Source organism: Eleutherodactylus coqui, chromosome 2, assembly GCF_035609145.1.
Source record: "Eleutherodactylus coqui strain aEleCoq1 chromosome 2, aEleCoq1.hap1, whole genome shotgun sequence".
NCBI classification, from domain to species: domain Eukaryota; kingdom Metazoa; phylum Chordata; class Amphibia; order Anura; family Eleutherodactylidae; genus Eleutherodactylus; species Eleutherodactylus coqui.
This window is the reverse complement of record NC_089838.1, coordinates 284,881,559-284,902,249: the sequence shown is the minus strand read 5'-3', so window position 1 is coordinate 284,902,249 and position 20,691 is coordinate 284,881,559. Positions and strand designations below refer to the sequence as shown.

General features: G+C 40.0%; 1 protein-coding gene across 3 annotated transcripts in view; it reads right to left on the bottom strand.

Annotated features, from left to right (window-relative positions):
* Window positions 1-20,268, bottom strand: part of PAX8 (paired box 8) — a 40,229-nt gene extending 19,961 nt beyond the window's left edge. For 2 of the 3 annotated variants that reach the window (XM_066593124.1, XM_066593126.1), the window contains exons 1-7: window positions 20,235-20,268; window positions 19,863-19,976; window positions 7,582-7,632; window positions 4,050-4,215; window positions 1,755-1,952; window positions 1,353-1,435; window positions 522-647 (exon numbers count right to left, since the gene is read on the bottom strand). In XM_066593124.1, the coding sequence (XP_066449221.1) occupies window positions 522-647; window positions 1,353-1,435; window positions 1,755-1,952; window positions 4,050-4,215; window positions 7,582-7,632; window positions 19,863-19,887 (649 nt within the window). In that variant the 5' untranslated portion in view covers window positions 19,888-19,976; window positions 20,235-20,268. Of the gene's footprint in view, window positions 1-521; window positions 648-1,352; window positions 1,436-1,754; window positions 1,956-4,049; window positions 4,216-7,581; window positions 7,633-19,862; window positions 19,977-20,234 lie in introns of all 3 variants that reach the window. The other variant, XM_066593125.1, reaches the window with a different exon arrangement.
* Window positions 20,269-20,691: the final 423 nt, after the last annotated feature.

Genomic DNA, 20,691 nt, shown 5'->3' with positions numbered 1-20,691 from the left:
TACTACTTGGTACTAATGCCTATTAGTACCAAGTAGCAGAGTGTGAGCAGCTGGGAGCTGTATTCAGGGAACAGACCACCCGCTGTTTCCTGATTACTTTCGTTTTGATCTGCCAGGGGTGCTGATAACTGAGCACAGCTAATATAATGTTATCAGCTGTAATCAGCTCTCTGTGGGCAGAGCACAGCGTGCAGTTCTACTTATCAGCTCTTCTGCTGAATGACTGTATTTCAAGCAGAACTGAAAACCATCGTTCGGCTGAACAGTGAAAGATGGGCACATTTAGACACAACGATTATTGCTCAAAAAACGGCTTTTGAGCGAATTTTGAGCGATATATATACCCTTTTACTTCTTGATAAAAGATATTATTTTGCTTCAGTGTAAATCAGCATTGCATTTTATTATATGATGGTTGTGACACATTAGTATCTTACTGCTGTATATTTATCCCAATGGCTCTTGAAAGTCTCTACAAGTCTTCTAGAATACACATTACTATGTGCAGGAATTATACTCACTGTCATCCAGTTTGCGTTTACCATCTGTAGTTGGCTGGGAGATCCCTAACAGACCACTAATAGAGTAAGTGGATCCGAGAGAGTCCGAATGTGGAGACTCAGGAGGTGTCACTGCCGAGCTTGGAACTAAGGGAAATACATGAGAATGTTTATCAATTTTACTAAGGGTTCCTCATTAGCATTTGTTATTAAAGTGCCACTCCGGTGATTTTTTTTCATTAATCATGTAGCCATCCCATAGTATATATAAGTGGGCTAGTATTACTTGGGTCGGTTATTTCTTTCTGTCTAAAACTCCTGGCCTTTTTCCTGAGATGGTCATGTGATCTCAGTTCTGACCAGCTCACATTTACCAGCTCAGTGTATGTGATATTATTACATGGAACTATTACAGAAACTGCCTACAGTGGGACACAGGCATTCCTATCACAGTTACTGATGGCGATCACACAGTTCCTGTCACAGAGTTCTAATAGAGGAGATAACAGCTCATCCTCCTTACTGTATACTTATGGTCTGTAACTTATGTAGGTGAATATAGAAGGTAATGATAGTTAAACTGTCCTCCCAGCAGGCAAAAATGGTATGGCCTCAGCTAATGCAGTGCTGATGCATCATGGGATAGATGTGAAAGTAAAAAAAATCACTTTCAAGAGGGTGTCTGATCAGACAGTGAACTTCACTGAACATCTATCTTTGCTCGGCCTGCAATGACTGATACCAGGGAGCAATATACTGTACTGAACTGCACATCAAATGGAGAGACGATAAATACAGATTGCAAGATACAATATATGTAATTTCAATTAACAGGTAGCATTTCTCACTTACTCAGTGTGTGTCCAGGACTTAATGACTTCACACAGCTCTCTATGGGCAGATTAAATAATTGCTGGACCTTTGTACGGATTATTCTATAAGGAGAGAGAAAGATGTGGAAACTCAGAGCAAAAAACTGCGCCATTCTTATTACCAATGATAAACATACAACTATATTGGGCTGTGGCATAACTGGGGCATTCAAACAGTTTGTCTCCTTAGCTCTATATCTAGATACCCTGGTGAAAGCAAAGTGGCTTGTTGGCACAACCCCCATCCCTGGCACCCCACACTTGGGGCATACACTCTGCCAGGCTCCCTGAACTGCGCTTTTGTATAACTGAAAATGCTAATTGTATCATTGGATGTAAAAATGAACTGTAACATGCGACAAACGTCATTCTCTTGCGTTACCTGTTGATGGAGCTGACACTTGGCACGGTGTCATTGTCACACACCCCTTCTGCCAACAGTCGGTCTCTGATTTCCCAGGCAAACATAGTTGGATTTTGTCTCTTGTAATCTCCGATCTTCTCCACCACTTTGGGGGTGGCAACTTTAGGCTTGGAACCACCGATGACTCCTGGTCTGATACTGCCTGTTTCATAGTACCTACTCCAATACAGAATAAGATATAATTACCGAAAACTAAAACCACTGATCTGATGCCTACAACATGCACCCCGAAGAAGATGTGTAAACTTATAATAATACAAAGCATTGCACGGTATAATCTGAGACATATTGTAAAATGACAGTATGTTGGTGTAGAAGGCCCTAGAGTATCAATATTAGGCATTGTGTGCCCTTATGTTAGTGTTGCTATTCCTGCTCCAGCCTATATCTAGGGTACCCAAGTGTCTACCCTCAAGGAGACAGTGCTATTGACTTGCCCTTGGATACTACACTGTGGGTGTTTTGTCCTTATGCCTTTATAGTTCACCAGACATCTACTCTCCATGGAGGTCAATGGTCGCCAACTGAAAATTTGGACAAGAATTTGCAGTAAGAACCAATGTTTCTTCCCAGTTCCATCTTGGACTGGTCAACCATCAAGCGTGAACTGCCCACCATACTGAGCTTCTAATTGGCCTTTATAGTTAGTATATGTATTTTGCAGTTCATGCATATGCATGTTTGTATGATGAGGCACCATTAAATGCAAGTAGGATGTCCAAAGCACACATATTTTACATCTGCCTTGGTGGGGACACTCACAACTCATTGGTTGTCCATCCTTGGCCAGAGCCAATGCAACAACCCTTACTCCATATTGAAATGAGGTGTGACCATAGCCTTACAGATAATAGCAGTCTTATGGTCACATCTATTCTACATGAATCGGTTGTGTTAGCTCCCTTTCTTACCAGTGACAGAGATCGGAAATAACATGGTGTGATGTACAGTACATGTGTGGGAGACTCCTTGTAAGTTGATGGTCACACAGATATAAGGCAGACGTGTTTATAGCAGAAGGTGTTGTGGTGTATTGTAGGAAGTCCTCCTACTGAATCCTCCCTCGCCTTAACCATAATGCCTGAGGCTAAAAATACAATCAAGTCTATTTATTACCCAATTAAACCACAATAAACAGTTTCACTATCAATAATGGTTTACTGCACTAGTTACAGGTTTGTCACTTTTAATGACACCTAGATTATTTGTATAAATGGTAGGAAAAACTCCACTCAAAACCAAAGAAGTGGTATAGATGGAATTGGGTGGGCAAAGTAAAATAGACTATTCTCTGCCACTGTATTATATCAACTAATGCAGCCCATATGTCATATTATGGCATTGCCTTATAATGATGGTGCAATTAGCGGTGGCAGGAGTTCAATGTCCTCTGCCTTGTCAATTCACCTGTTCTCAAAACGCATTAGTGACTACTTAAATGTATGTCATTTACATTCACTGGAGGTTTGACCGAATATAGCAATTTGAAGGTCATCTGCTGCTCCACAGAAGAGAGTCAACCAAATGAAGACAATGTTTAGTTGAGGCTCGTTGGATGATGGGAGTTGAAGATGTCAGATTGAAGATGTTCTGGAAGTAGTGAGATGGAGTAGAAGGTATGGGTGTGAAGCACTGGCGTAGCTATGGGGGGTGCAGAGGATGCAGTTGCACCAGCGCCCAGGAGCCTTAGGGGACCCATAAGGGCTCTCTTCTCCATATAGGGAGCCCAGTACTATGAATAAAGCATTATAGTTGGGAGCCCTGTTACAGGCTTTGCATTGGGGCCCAGGAGCTTCAAGTTATGCCCCTGCGTTAAGGGGTTAAGAGAAGTTGGGGGGCCCCAAGATAAGCTTTTGCACCCTGGCCCTTGAGCCTTTAGCTACGCCCCTGTAGTGATCATGTAGCAGAGGGGCTGTGAAGTATTAGAGGCTAAGTAAGTTTGGAAACAGCTAGTCACCAAGGTGGAACCAAGAAGAGGAAGAAATGACATGAGGTTGCACTACATATTCATGTTGTTCCTTTGATCATATTTAGAAGCAAGGTGATGGAACACATGTAGGCATTTAAAGACCCATTTTCCTATCCCTGACAACCCCTTTATCCAGGTCACTTTATATTTCTATAAAAGCATACAAAGAAAAAATCTAGAACCTGTAAAATTAAAATACATTTCTTAGGAGGCTTCTAGCAGACATGCAGTTAAGTAAAATTCAGCTTTATATCATTTTATAGACTGATCTTCTGGCTCCTTACCTGCCCAAAATCTTGCTCACACACCCATGACTGACCCTCAGCTGCCGAGAGATGTCACAAGGCCGTACACCTTGGTGTGCTAGATCTACGATGCGCTGCCTCACCACTTCTGGAAGGGGACGCCCATTAACAAAAGCCCCACCTAGTTGGTTTAGCCCACCATGACCTGGATGGAAGGAAAGTTTTATTAGTCTCAAAGTTGTGCTGGACCCAGACCCCCAAATCTCTCCTCAGCTTAAAACTCATTAGTTTTCATCTGTTTTTCCAAGCAGATGTCTACCCAAAAAGGTTATACGTAATGGAGATGTGATATGAATACTTGTTTTGCTACTAAGATACATTATCGTGCAATTTATCCTGCATCTAATAGTGAGACTATATAGTTTAAGATGGCAAATTCGATTCCTCGCAAACCTCCACACACACACTTATACGGTATGTGCATGCTCTGTGCAGCACTTTTTCTTCTGTGCAAATGCCGGGCAGCTGAGCAAAACTGAACAGACCCCATTATAGTCAATGGGGTCCGTTCAACGCTGTTCTAATCCGAGACGGAGCCGTTCGGCCGTGGGGATTCCCCGAGAGCAGATGTGAGACCACCCTTATTGATACTGCTCTAGACTGTAAAAAAAATAGAGGCGCTTATGAGTCCTTCTTTTGAAGTAGGTTGTAATACTAATCACTAAAATGGTTTGCAGCGAAAAAAATGTTACCTTGTAGCGATACCTGCTATAAATCAATATATTTTCTACATCCCCATGATCACTGAAGGTGCATTTGCACACACAGATGATAGCTCAAAATTTGCCAGAAACTGACACTTTTGAGCGATCATTTTGTATAGGTACTAATGGGCTAAATCAGCCCTTTAGTACTTCCTTGCATGTATTTAAAGAACAGTGAGTGGTCTGTTCTCTAAATACATCACTATTGTTCTCCAGCAGAACAGCGGCGGTCAACAGCTGTTAAAGAATGTTATCAGCGCTGCCCACGGAGAACTCAGCATTCACAGGCTTTGCCATAAATATTTGGTTGATGCAGGTCCCACCTTTGGATATGCCAATCATGGGAATAAGAATTTCTTTAAGATGGTCAGCCATAGACACTTATCAGCCCCAATTCCCCCATTAACATGCACATTTGGATAAGAAAAGTACATGTGAAAGTTTCATGGTGTCAAGTCCCTGTTTCCTCCAGTGGCAGCCCTTACCCAAAGATATGCCAAGTTCCACAGACACAACATTGGCAATGATTCCTCCCGTTTCAATGGCCCTTACAAATAAAATTCAAATGGCTAAGGACCCTTTTACGTTGGTAGCTTTTATGCCAAGAACAAGTGCCAGTCAATGTTCTTGGAAGTTGATTGGCGCATGTTCAGGTCCATTTACATGGAATAATCAGCAGTACCTTATGTGGCCGAATGCTCATTAGTGTGATCCGCCGCGCACATACAGGTCCACTGTTGTCGGCAGCACATGCGTCCTTACACAGGAAGATGTGCTACCAACATCAGATGATTTTTGGAGCCACATAAAAGATCACGTGACAAAGTGTTTTCTTGTATGTCAGCTGATCAGCTAGTACCTTCACACTTGCAGATGATCAGGTAAACTAACGTTTGGAAGAATGCATGTTCAAAGTCATCTGCTCATTTAAAAGGCCCTTATGGGCCCCCTCAAACAGACATATTGCGAAATCACGCGCAGAAAACAAATCGCGGCATGCTCTATTTCTGTGTGGTGCTCGCAAAGCCCCACACAGAAATCTCACTTCCCGGCCACCGGCTCCAGTCTGTGCGTGCGCTGGCAGCCGGCACATCAAACAGCCGGAGCCGCGGAAGCAGGTGAGTACGCCCTGGTCCCTGCAGGGGCGCGGGTCGGGTCCCGCTGCGAGAATTCTCGCAGCCGGATCCGATCCGGCCGTCTGCAGGCAGCCATACACAGAGAAAAGAAGCCATTGATTTCAATGGGTTCGTCTTCATCCTCCTTTTATGCGCGCGCATAATGCAGCATGCTTTATTTTTGTGTGCATTTGCACACCAAAGGTCCCCATAGAAGTTTATGGGAGGTCCGGAAATGCTCACTAAATACACACACAATTATGCAATACACTGTGCAATTCGGTGAAAAAAATAACACTTCTGGACCTTATTAGGTTAAATAGCCTTTTATATAGCCTAAAAAATACAGGAAATGCATCGATAGGCGCTCAAAAGTGCCCTGTTCACGGCGCACATGCGTTGCACTTAAGCAAGCGTTTCTTCGCATACTCTCTTGTGAAGAGACTCTAAGACCAAAAATCTCATGATCATGATGATAATGGCCTAAGGGGCTCATTCTCACGGTGTGCTTTTGCACACGCCTCAGGGCAATGTATTTATGTGCAAGGATTTTTTGTGCGCATTTTGGCACATTTCACTGTATTTTTTGCGCATGCCCATTGACACCCCCGTCCTGATTTAAAAAGCTATTTAGCAAAATGAGGTCAGTTGTTTTCTTTATTTCACAGAATTGCGTAGAATATTGAGCATTTCTGTTTGCAGTGCCTGCGCATTTGTTCACCTCCCCTAGAGTTGCAAAAAAAGCCTCATCCGTAGAGAAAATACGCTGCGCCGCGGCATGCATAAAAACGCCTATGCACATGTGAAGCCGCCTTTAGGATGGCTTCACACAGGACAACCATCAGCCAAGAAAAATCGCTCAAACAAACAATTTTCATCGAGGGGCACTGAGCGAGAAACCTCTCACTAGTCACTTCATTTGAACTCACTGAAATAAAGCAGCTACCCTATTAGCTGCTTTTCTGGTAGTGTAAACAGGCAGTCGTTCATCTATGAACGACTGCCTGTTCACAGTGAATAAGGGCAGGTGACCGGAAGAGAACCCGACATGTTCCGCCTCCATTCACTGAACGATTATCGCTCCCGTGTGACAGCCCAGCAGTGACAGCCATCCCATTCAATGCCACCCTCATCCTATGGCTATGGCCAGCTTTAGGTTTGGGGCATGGAGTCCATCACTTCCTTCTCCGGTATCTTCGATGACCCGCCTGCTGATCGTTTGGAAATTCAACAATTATTTAATTGCTTCTCAGTACAGTATTGAGAGAGGAACTCTGGTTGCTATGAGCAACAAGGACACTTTTTACTGAGAGTTTTGATACATAAGATGAAAGATTGGAGCAGTTGCCGATAGTTACCAATCGGATGACTTCATTCATATGCTATTTTGCAGTGGTTGGTTGCTATGGAAACCTCCGCCATCTTTACAGTAGTTTTGTACATGAGGTTGGGCTGGATTTATGAAACTGTCTAAAAGCAAAACTATCTGTGTTGCCCATAGCAACCAATCACGGCACAGCTTTCATTTTCCAAGAGCACTACCAGAAATGAAAGCTGTGCTGTGATTGGTTGCTATGGGCAACACAGATAGTTTTGCTTTTAGACCGCTCAGTCCTCAGGTCTAACCATGCTCGTCCCCGCATGTGGCACAGGCTATGGCAATACGTGGCATGAAAAGAATGAACTGCTGACCTATATGCAGCGAGCCAATGGGTCCTGTGCAGCCTCTCTCTGTGATGAGCTCTGTGGACAAACACATTGGTTAGAGATAACAAAACAGAGGTGAATGAAGTCATCAAGACGAAGTGGATGATGGGAGAACCTTATACACATCATACAGCATCCCTACTATAGACTGATATTATATATCTTCACAATAACATCAATAAGGTAGTCAGTGCCTCGTACCCCACTGAGGCTCTTCATAAAGTCCAATGAGAGGAACTTCCTAATTTGTATTATTGAAATGATATGTTCCCCATTAAACACCATTTTACTAGATAGATAGATAGATAGATAGATAGATAGATAGATAGATAGATAGATAGATAGATAGATAGATAGATAGATAGATAGATATGAGATAAAGAGAGATTGATGTGAGATAGATAGATAGATAGATAGATAGATAGATAGATAGATATGAGATAAAGAGAGATTGATGTGAGATAGATAGATAGATAGATAGACAGATAGATATGAGATAAAGAGAGATTGATGTGAGATAGATAGATAGATAGATAGATGGATAGATAGACAGATAGATATGAGATAAAGAGAGATTGATGTGAGATAGATAGAGAGATAGATAGACAGATAGATATGAGATAAAGAGAGATTGATGTGAGATAGATAGATAGATAGATAGATAGATATGAGATAGATGGATAGATATGAGATAGATAGATAAACAGATATAGGATAGAGAGATGGATATGAGACAGATAGATAGATATGAAATCGACAGATAGATAAACAGATATGGGATAGATAGAGATTAATATGAGATAGAGAGATAGATATAAGATAGAGATAGATTTGAGAGAGATATATGAGATAGAAATATAGATAGATATGAGACTGATAGATAGATATGACAGACAGATATATAGATATGAGATATATATACGGTATATATATATATGAGATGGAGAGATAGATATGAGACAGACAGATAGATAGATATGAGATAGATAGATAGATAGATAGATAGATAGATAGATAGATAGATAGATATGAGAAAGGACTTATGTCCACGGGCGGGTTTGAATTGCCGGATTCGAGTGGGGCACCCGCGCGGATCATCCGGAGTTTAAGCCGCCCATAGGCAATTCACGGGCGCCCGCAGCTTAATTAAAGCATGAGGGTTTGTTTTCCTGACCACTCCGGTCTGGAAAACATATTGCAGCAGGCTGCGTTTTGGCATGGGACCTACGGGGACTGCTTCAATTGAAATCAGTGGAACTGTCACTCTGGGTGTGCTGCGGGTCCTGCGGGAAAGCAGGAGACTTTAAAAAAAAAAATCTCCACTGCATATGTGCAGGGGGCGTGCCGGCCAAAGGGGCCCATCCACATGCCGGCGCGCGCCTACATGCACGGAGTAGATGCCGGACAACCTGCACGTGTCCGGAATGTCCTCATGCTGTGGGCAGGGTGAGATCCCGCGGCGGGGCTTCCACCCACAGAACCTGACCCGCCCATGGACATGAAGCCATAGTCAGATATAGGGATTTGGGATACACAGATAGATACATATGAGAGAGAGATAGATAGATAGATAGATAGATAGATAGATAGATAGATAGATAGATAGATAGATAGATAGATAGATAGATAGATAGATAGATAGATATGAGATAGACAGACAGATATGAGAGAGATAGATAGATATGAGATAGACAGATAGATAGATATGAGATAGACAGACAGATATGAGAGAGATAGATAGATATGAGATAGATAGATAATGAGATAGAAAGATATGAGATAGATAGATAGATAGATAGATAGATAGATAGATAGATAGATAGATAGATAGATAGATAGATATGAGATAGACAGACAGATATGAGATAGATAGACAGATATGAGATAGATAGATAGATAGATAGATAGATAGATAGATAGATAGATAGATAGATAGATAGATATGAGATAGACAGATAGATAGATATGAGATAGACAGACAGATATGAGAGAGATAGATAGATATGAGATAGATAGATAATGAGATAGAAAGATATGAGATAGATAGATAGATAGATAGATATGAGATAGACAGACAGATATGAGATAGATAGACAGATATGAGATAGATAGATAGATAGATAGATAGATAGATAGATAGATAGATAGATATGAGATAGACAGATGGATAGATATGAGATAGACAGACAGATATGAGAGAGAGAGATAGATATGAGATAGATAGATAGATAATGAGATAGATATGAGATAGATAGATATGAGATAGACAGACAGATATGAGATAGATAGATATGAGATAGATAGATAGATAATGAGATAGATATGAGATAGATAGATATGAGATAGACAGACAGATATGAGATAGATAGACAGATATGAGATAGATAGATAGATAGATAGATAGATAGATATGAGATAGACAGATGGATAGATATGAGATAGACAGACAGATATGAGATAGATAGATAGATAGATAGATAGATATGAGATAGATAGATAGATAGATAGATAGATAGATAGATAGATAGATAGATAGATAATGAGATAGATAGATATGGGATAGATAGATATGAGATACATTAATAGATAGATATGAGATAGATTGATAGATAGATAGATGATAGATAGATAGATAGATAGATAGATAGATAGATAGATAGATAGATAGATAGATAGATATGAGATAGACAGACAGATATGAAATAGATAGATAGATAGATACATACATACATAGATAGATAAATAGATAGATATAGTCACAATCTGCATAAGAAGCTGAATAACTATGTAAATACATTGTATTACTCAACCCTGAGTTACAGCCTGTAGTATCGCACAGAGCTGAATTCACAATTCTGCTGGTTGCAAATCTGAAATCTTCCAACAATCTTCTTGGCTCCTTATCTGTACACAGATGTAGTCAGGGTACTGTATAATAATTTGTTGCAGGAGAAACTAATACAAGACAACATTAGGGCCACTTCACATAAACATATTTGTGTGCACAATAGGCAAAGAAAAGAACCCATTGATTTAATTTAAAAAATGCAGCATGCTCTATTTATGTGCCCTTTTGCGCACCAAAGGTTCCTATAGAAGTCTATGGGAGGCGTGCAAATACACACAAAATAACGCAAAAAGTGCATCATTCATGGCACAAATGTGTTGCGCATACGCTCGTGTAAAGGGGCCCTTAGGGTGTGTTTAACGAGTGAAAGTGAAGAGTAATCGTTCAGTCTAAACACGAGCCGACGACTGAACAACGAATGAGAATCAATCACTTCTTGGTCCTCGTTCACTTTATGCAGGCATAAGAATCCTCATTGGCTTGTTCACTTCTCGTTCCGTTTAGGGCTTAGACGGACAAACATATCTGCAAATCTGTTCACCACAACAGAATGTATCTGCTCACGAACAAGTTAGAAGCCTTTTTTTTATACTGTTCAAAACCTTTGCTATTGCCCGCGCAAAAAAAAAAAACCCAGAAAGACAGGGCAGGACCAATCTTTTCTACGTGTAGGAATTGCGCAGGAGAAACACGCTCATGAGAATAAAACTATTAAAATCAGTGGCTTCACTTCGTCATGCGCACAAAACGCTCCACAAGCATGTTTGTTTGTTTAAGCCCTTAAACAGCAATCGTTCAGTCTTTCGTATTAGCAAATGTGAAAGACTGAAGATTGAACAAGTCAACTATGAAACTGCCTTGCTAAACAGGTTGCACAAGAGCGATCGCATTAGCGTGTCGCCACCCGCTCATTCGCTCGTGCAAACGAGAATCGGTCCGTCTAAAAGGTGCCTTATAGGCAATTGTCAACAAGCTCATTTCTAGCGACAAACAGCAAAACTGTGAATGCCTATACAGCTGTGGGTTGCAAGTCTTTGGCCAAGGTAGAGACACACAAAGCGGCACGACCGCGGCCACGATGCAGTCAAAAACCAGATCAGCACACGGTTTATAAAGTGATTGTTAGAGGGGTTGTGCCCAGATTACAAGTTATCCCCTATTTACAGAAGATTGGTGAGGGTCTCCTCACTGCGGGCTTACTGCACCCCCTCCATTCTTTACACATCTATGGAGATAGCTTGGGTATTTCCGTCAGCCCCAATTAAAATGAATGAATTTTATTTTCTGATTGCACATTTTTTATGCTACTGTCTGTTTGTACATGACTATGGTGGCAGCCATGTTTCCTGAGCTACATTGCACAGCATTTAGAGGTATATTTTAGATCAAGCTCATGGACAGGAGCGGACCCATTGACTTCTTTGGGAGAGTGTCCTAGACATGAACTGTGGCCTGTACAGAGGTCATTGCGCAGGGAGGGGAGTAGGCAAGCTGTAACTATCTCCCATTGTAATTAGTGGGTCCTATGTAGAGATGAGCGAACATACTCGGTAAGGCTGATTTCTCAATCGAGCACCACGATTTTCAAGTACTTCACTACTCGGGTGATAAGATTCGGGGGGCGCCGTGGGTGAGCAGGGGGTTGCAGAGGGGAGTGGGGGGGAGAGGGAGAGAGAGAGAGCACCCCCCTGTTCCGCGCTGCTACCCCCCGCTCCACCACGCCACGCCCCGCCCCCTGGCGACCCCCGAATCTTTTAACCCGAGTAGTGAAGTACTCAAAAATCGCGGTGCTCGATTGCGAAATTGGCCTTACCGAGTACGTTCGCTCATCTCTAGTCCTATGTTATCTATATGTAGGTGTCACCATTAATTGTAATCCTGCCAGTGATGATAATGAAATAACTGATTGACGTCTATGAGAGAGTGTTGTAGACATGCTCTGTGATATATGTTATTGTGCAGGGAATGGGAAGAGGTAAGCTGTGACCATTTCCTATTGTGATTGTGGATCCCATATATCGCTGTCACCTTTCATTGGAATTCTACCTGAGATAATAATGAGATAACTCCTGAAAAAGAAGTGCCAGACTACCATTAGGTCTAGTGGTCAGTGTGAAAACTGTAGGAATTTAGGATCTTTTATACTGTAGAACGTGGCCTCGAAAATTAAAAATAAAAATTAACTTAAAATTTATATAAAAAATATGTTTTAACATAAAATCTTGATTTATACAATAGGTCATTTTCCGATGACCCATTCCCTTTAATAGTCAATTTCAATACCACAGCGGCCAAATGCTAATGCGGTTTTCAGACACATTGTGGCCACGTCTCTCCACCCTAATGCATCGCTTTCCTCTTTGTAAGCCAAGACTTATATTCACCTGCTAGGCCCGATATGTTCTACTTACTGCCATGCCCACATCACTAAGATATTTCCATATTATAAAGTAATATAGACGACACTTCCCACAGCTGTAAAGAATGTTAACATTATGGCATACAGTGAACCTGTCACCTGAGTTGATACTCCCCAAACTACGGGCAGCGTGAACCTGGGACAAATATGCCCATCTGAGTTCTTAACCCAAAGAGGCGAATTGCGCCAAGCATTCCACACCCACATCATCAATACTGACAGCCCTCTCCCAAATTGCAAGTAGGAAAAGGAGTTGTCACTCTTGATGCTGTGGGCGGGATACAACTCACCTCTTTGACTCGAGAGCCCCAAGTCAAACTTCTAAGCAAGTTTTTTTTTTGCAATGCTGCTGAGTTTTGCAATAAAATATACATGGGCCTAATGGGCATAATGATTGTGGGTTCACGCTGCCCTGGTTTGGGTAACATAACCCTGCTGGCGGGTTCACTTTAACATACATGTGAAACTCTCCACGCTACAAACTTGAAGGGCCACAGAGCTCCGTAAAGTACCCTATTATCCAGATTACCTATGATTTGTAATCAATCAGTTATGGTCACTTTAAAGGCTTGCTCACATGGTTTTGCTTCTTGAAGAGCCTACAGATCTGTTTTATGTACCCATAGACACTCCCAATTCCACCATATAGTGCCTCCGTGACACAAATGGAGAACACCACTGTAAAATGACATAAGGTTGGAGCGGGCCATCATTTGTACTGGCACAGTATGAGCTTAAAGGGGCCGAATACCAGATCCATACAATGGGGATTCATGCTATGGCAGCGCACATGAGACCCTAGTAGAAAACATAAGATCTGTCTCTTGTCAATGATTCCATAGATCGCTGTACAAAATGATTAAAGATTCTGTGGATAGAACGCCTCCAGATGTTGCTCTCATATGATGGGTATGTGAACAACGCCAGACGGTGTCAAGATCCAGCATCTGGTTATTAAATTTCTTATATGAGTGCTGCAAATCAGGATTACTTAACCGATATATGGGGCTGGGACTTTGGTAGCATCTTGCTGATGAGGAAGATTTCAGGAAAATGTTTAACATTCTGTAATGTATGCTTCTGTGCACTATTAAAGGGCAACTCCAGGAGGAACATAACAGCCCCTCTACCATCTGTTCACACTAGGGTTTATAACGAAAGCTATAACACTCTGCAGGATCCGTCACATGGGCCCAAATCACAAAGCCATAGAAGAATTTGGGAGTACAAATTTATAACAACTTTTGACACTTTCAATAGAAGGCTAAATTCTTCAAAAGGATTCATGCGTGAATGGGAAGTATGAGACATCTATAGCACAGATAACACTCTGGCCTGGTGACCCCCTAACACTAATTCAAAGACCATAAAACCTTCATATCTTTATCAGTGGACTATTTAATTATTTACTTATTTCTCTACTCATCTTGTTGTGGTATTCTTTTAAGTGCAAATTAGTCACATCCAAGTCTGTGTCTTGTCATAAGTATGTGTATATATGTATGCATGCCTCTTCGGATCTATTTCATTATGCCTCAGGAAGAAACCTGAGAGGTTCAAAAGCTCACATTAACATCATGTATTTTTGTTATCCATTAAAATGTATCACATCTACAAGATTACTTGGTTTCTCTTGGTGCCAACAATCACATATGGGCCCTTTTATACAGGCGGAATCTTTCCACATTTCGCAGCTAAAAACGCTGAAAACTGCACACCAAAATCCAGGTAATAGGGGGTGGAGATCCAAAGCAGCAGATAGGACACTTTTGTATCATTTTGTTCTCAACACAAGAAATATCAGATCATTGAAGGCAAAAAACAGTGCCCATCTTTACATACTTACAAGCCTACTATATAAAAGGTTTCATTTGCAAATAGCAGTAGTTCCAGGGTCACACTGGCCCACCAGGGGACAAGAGAGTCCTCTGATACACCCAAGCCCTGATAATGGGCTCTTCTAACAGGAGGGCCCTTGAGGTCCTACAGAGCTATACATTCAATCTAAGGGGACCTACATCTGTCCTATACATTTAGATAGTGGACCCCTATCTCATCTGCCATGGTGGGCTCAAAGTAATCCCCTAAACAGGTGACTTCAGAAATCATTACAAATGTAAAGCCAGTCATAGAAAACAGATAAATGATGAATAAAACTGTGAATTTTAGCTGGTCATTGCCCGTAATGTAGGCCTGCGAAAATCTGACATTGCACTGTATTTTGCTGCGATTTTGCAACTGTGATGCGTTTCAGTCTTTTAAAAAAAGTCTCACATCGCTGTACATGCGTGTTTCACTTTCGCGGGGGGAAAAAAAATCACACCTTTCCAATAGTTAGAATGGTAAAAAACACATTGCTTCTGCATGCAATTCGCATGACATGCGAAGGCAATGCAATTTTTTTTTTACACTACCATAGGACATAATGAGCTATTCTTAGTAAGTATCGCCAAAAAAAGAGGACATGCTACAATTTTCTATCTTGGACTGTCAGTCCGAGAAATAAAACAGTCAGTTAATTAACCCATTCAAGTCAATGGAGATAGAAAAAAAACGGACAGCGCTCAGATGCCATCCATGTGCAGCTAGTGTGGTGTCCTTTTGAAAAAAAATGACTGGGCTTGTTTCAGGGTTTTTTTAGCGGATGTGAAAAACTGAAGAGGAAAAAAACTGACACATATACCAAATACGGAGGCCACATGGAACTGCACACGTATGAAAAAACATCAGTTTTTTGTGGACGTACCACAAACTTTTTTTTTTTTTTTACAAAAGTGTGCACCTAATCTAAGGGTGAATTCACACTAACTATTTTTGCACACGAGTTCTGTCTGATTGCGATATGGACTGAACTTGCGCATAAAAGAACCCATGATTTTTAATGGTTTAATTCACATGAGAGATTTTTCTCTCAAATCAAGGGCCCAAGATCAAAAAGTCACAGAATGTCATATTTTGGGTAATTTTTGTTCAATAATCGCTGGTTATTTCCTTTGGGAAAGTGAAAAAAATTGCATCTCATTAGCATCCCATATGATTGGCATGCAAGTGCGATGCGTTTTTCTACCATTTTAACTATTGGAAGCACATGCGATTTTTTTCATGCGTGTGAGAAACATGTACAGCAATGCAATGTGTTTTAAATGCTGAAATGCATCAAATTGCAGCAAAATCGCAGAAAAATAGAGTGTAAGGCAGGATAGATTTTCTTGGACATACATAGAACTCACCTGTGTGATTATAGCCTAAACCGTGGAGCCTAACTCACTACTCATAGATAGTAAGCTCTTTGGAGCAGGACCCTCATTCCTAGTGTTTGAATTGCTGATTAGTTTGTTACTTTGTAATGTCTGATTCTGTCTGTTCATGAAGCCTCTTATTTGTAAGATCCTGTGGAATATGTAGTTGCTATAGAAATTTATAGTAATAACATCCAGCTCGTAAACCAGTCCAATCCTTCTGGATTATCATTATGCCAATGGCCAATTTATTAAAATTAATTAGTGACATTCTTTTGCGAACATTATAATGTCTCCTGCAGGATCGTTCTGTAGTCGGGGTTGGGACGTGATAAAATAAGGTTTTTTATGCTCTCTACTATATTTAACTATGCCTGGTTGTAAACTGTTTGTAATGGTATTGGCCAAAAGTACAGTGGGGCGACCGATCTGTCGTTCATTAATTCTCCTGTCTAGTATATACCTTCACTACGATCACATCTACTATCACTGATTACTCGACAGTAGTCGGGGATGTTACTAGAGAAACAATCGTCCTCTTCTTTATCATCGAATCTGTTTGACAATAATTGCTGGCTATTTAGATAGTGCGATTATAATGAAATGGTATCCTCATGCTCTGAAGTCGGTGATTTCAGTTGGACCAAGGATTCTAATTGTCATTTGTAGTAAAGTATACTAAGAATAATGATATTCGCTCCTTACGTAACCTCCTTCCTCTCTATAATCATTATGTCGGGAGAGGATCTGTGAACGATCCGATCAGACATTGTTTCAAGGATCTCTCCATCGGAGGTCCAGTATTTGTTATTCAAATATAATACTCGAGGTATAAAAAGCATCGAGCTGTCTAATAATTACACTATACAGATCTCACATATTTATAAAGATAATAGGTAACATAGGCATAGAGAAAATAATATTCCTAATATATGGATAATGCTTTCTTCAAGACATTAGTAATTTTAGAGAGCATCTGTTGTCTGCGTGTCTAATTGATAAGATAGGCAATTATTACAAATGGAATAATAATTCTATTGATGGAAAATAAATATGAAACGAAATTAAAAAAACACAAACACAAAGAAAATGCTGCCGGTGGGCTGTAAGGGTAAGAACCATACTGCCCAGAATTACCAGGAAAGCCACCAACATGTGTGATACATATAGTTATGTGTTACATGCAGTGCTGCTATGCTTGGTGGAGGGATAGATAGATAGATAGATAGATAGATAGATAGATAGATAGATAGATAGATAGATAGATAGATAGATAGATAGATATTGTACAAGACAAATCAATCAATAATTTTTAGTAGCGCATCTGAATCAGTGGAAGAAGTAAAAGTGTTATACTAAGTATCTATCTATCTATCTATCTATCTATCTATCTACCTATCTCATATCTATCTATCATTCTCATATCTATCTATCTATCTATCGTAAGATTTATGTCATCTTATGTCTATCTCACATCTATCTGAGTGATTGACAGGAATGACTATATATTCTGTGCATTTTGTTAGAAGCTATACTGTAGTTATAGACAACTGTAATTGTTCTACTTTTATGTAAGTTAGCAATATCATTGTGATTGGAGGTGGACTCAGGTATTACGATAGAAATACGCCTGGACTGTCATTATTAGAGTTGCTTCTTTTCTTATCAGTTGTAACTTTAGATCCAAACAAGGCTAACAAAAATCTCCACTTTAAAAAGAAGTAACTAAATCCACATAGTTGAGATGACAAGAAAACAATGTTCTCCTCCTTGATGCCCCCTGAAGCTGCATCCATCACAGGGGCTGTTAATATGTCACACAAGAGGATGGGGGAAGACAGTCATCAGCCCAAATTATCTGCTAATTAACTTGTATTCAGATATATGGAGGTCTGTCCTCACTGCAAGCACAACACACAATAGCCATGGATTTATATACTGTACATACACCACCAGTCAATGAATTAACCACAAAACAGCTAACACTATGGCCAAATAGTAATAATAATTGTAATTTTAAATATTATTAATATTATATTATACTATATATTAATAGCAGAGAAGTAGTAAATTTGAAGGGTCAATCATAACAACGATGTATGTGTGTATGTTAGTAATGTGGTAGTATACTGATAATAGTAGAAAAAAAAACTATAATATTAATATGCTGACAGTAAAATAATATTAATATATTGATCATGATTATAATAGCAATAATAAATGTTTGATTTATTTAATTTGATAATATTAATAGTAATGAGGATAGTAACACTGTTACAGCTGCGATATTTATTAGTAGTATAATAGTATAGTAATAATAATGTTAATATGTTACAGTAATAATGTGTATTAATGGTAGTATATTAATAGTAGCGTAATAGTATAATTATAATAGTAATAATGGGAGTAACAACAGTAATAATATAATGATAATTATAAGAATATGTTGGTCAGTAACATCGTTTCACTATTACATGTATTGATAATAGTAGTATATGATGGCAATAATTATATTAATATATATATATATATATATATATATATAATAACAACAACCATACATTTTATTCATGATTACTTGTAGAATAATTTGGTTTCAATATTATTATTAATACTAAATTATTATAATGACTAATAACAATAATAAGCACATCAACGATCTTATTATTATTATTTTTTTATTTGTGGTGTGTTTTTTTTACCTTTTCTATATCTTTTATATGTAGAGCTCATCGTACATTTAGGTGTTATGGATTTATATTTGCAGTAATGAATCAATTAGCACTTAAACTATAATGACATAGTATTACTATTATATTCATTTTTATTATTAGCAGCAGTCCAGGCACTTATGTCAAGCTTCCCATATACATAATACCTTGAATCATTATTCAGAACTCATCATATCATCGGTTGCTCTGGTTTCCTATTAACTCACATTGTTCAGAAGATAATGAGAACTGACTGATCATTGAGGGAGCATTTTATAAAGTTGGGGTTCACTGTGACCAACAGAGAAGTAATGCTTCCTAACAATGGACATAGCATGAAATCAGGTTTATTTACTGGTATACGGACGCAGGAGATGCCAAACTGATGTCTTTATATCCAACACCCAGACCATCATCAGTACATAGGGGACACAATATAATGCTGGACAATCATCAGTGACACAAGTTACACACATGCAAGCTCAGCATGACACATGATGTATACCCAGCAACCTATTCAAGTAATGCCAGGAGATAGATAGATAGATAGATAGATAGATAGATAGATAGATAGATAGATAGATAGATAGATAGATAGATAGATAGATAGATGCTTATGGAATTGACTGATACACAGATAATCCATAGATAGAATATGACATTGATATTGACAGATAGATAGATTCCAGGTTACACACCAGATTACAGATAAACATATCATTCTACAGTCCGATAATAACCTATAATGGCACATTTCCACATGCCCCGGTGATAATAGAGGACAACAACCAGTTAATATCCCATGCTGTCATACAGACATAATTGCACCTGTCCCTGCACTGACATCTGCATTACACGGGATAGATTGTCAGCTCCTCAACCAACATTGGGGTACACATAGGATTGTCTGCTTCCATTCCACCATTCTTCAATGTACTGATTATTTCTAGCAATGTCACATAGTCATAGCATCAGTCAAGATCAGTGATTATGCACTCCATGATGAGGACTGGATCACTGCCGTGTATGTAATGCACTATGTCACTTACCGGATCTGATGCTGTTATGGGGCATGGTGCCTGCTGTATATCCTCAGTGAATGGCTGATTCCTCTCCCGATTAGTTCCTCTCTGTCCTGTAGAGCAGTACTGGAGCAGTGTGACCTGCAGAGGGGACACCGGTCACTCACAGTGCAGGGGACACACAGGGACAGGGGGTACATGGGACCCCACACATTATACCCACTGAACCCAGATTATGTGTGCCAACGATGCAAGAATAATCCTGCTAGCAATGATAGAAGGTTGGATAGATAGATAGATAGATATGAGATAGATAGATAGATAGATAGATAGATAGATAGATAGATAGATAGATAGGATAGATAGAGGTGAACAGGCAGAGATGCTCTGACTCCTTACCTTGTCTCTGGAGGACCTGTCCTCAGCCTTGCACTTTGCTGGAAGTTTGTCCTCTTACAATAGGATGTGGGAAGGAGGATTTATCCCATTGAGGGGGTCTCAGGGCTGTCTGGCACAGGACACAGGGCAGGGATTGGCTGCAGGTGTTCCAGGGTGGTGGGAGGTGGGATCTACACATGGATGGATGATTCCAAGATTCCTGGAGACCCCAGCCCCAGCATCTGATAGAGCCTGTGAATCTTGTACATGATAGTGGTGACACAGTGATAGCTCTGATATAGTCATTATCTCAATGTTCATCCCCTTTGTGTATTGTAGAGAACATAAATATGGAGAACTCCAGGCTGCTCTGTGTGTCCATCACTTCCAGCTCTTCAAGATTATGTGGGAAATCTTAAGCAGGGAAGGAGCAGATGCCTAGGATGAATCCTCTTCTGGGGCACATCTAGGTTCACAA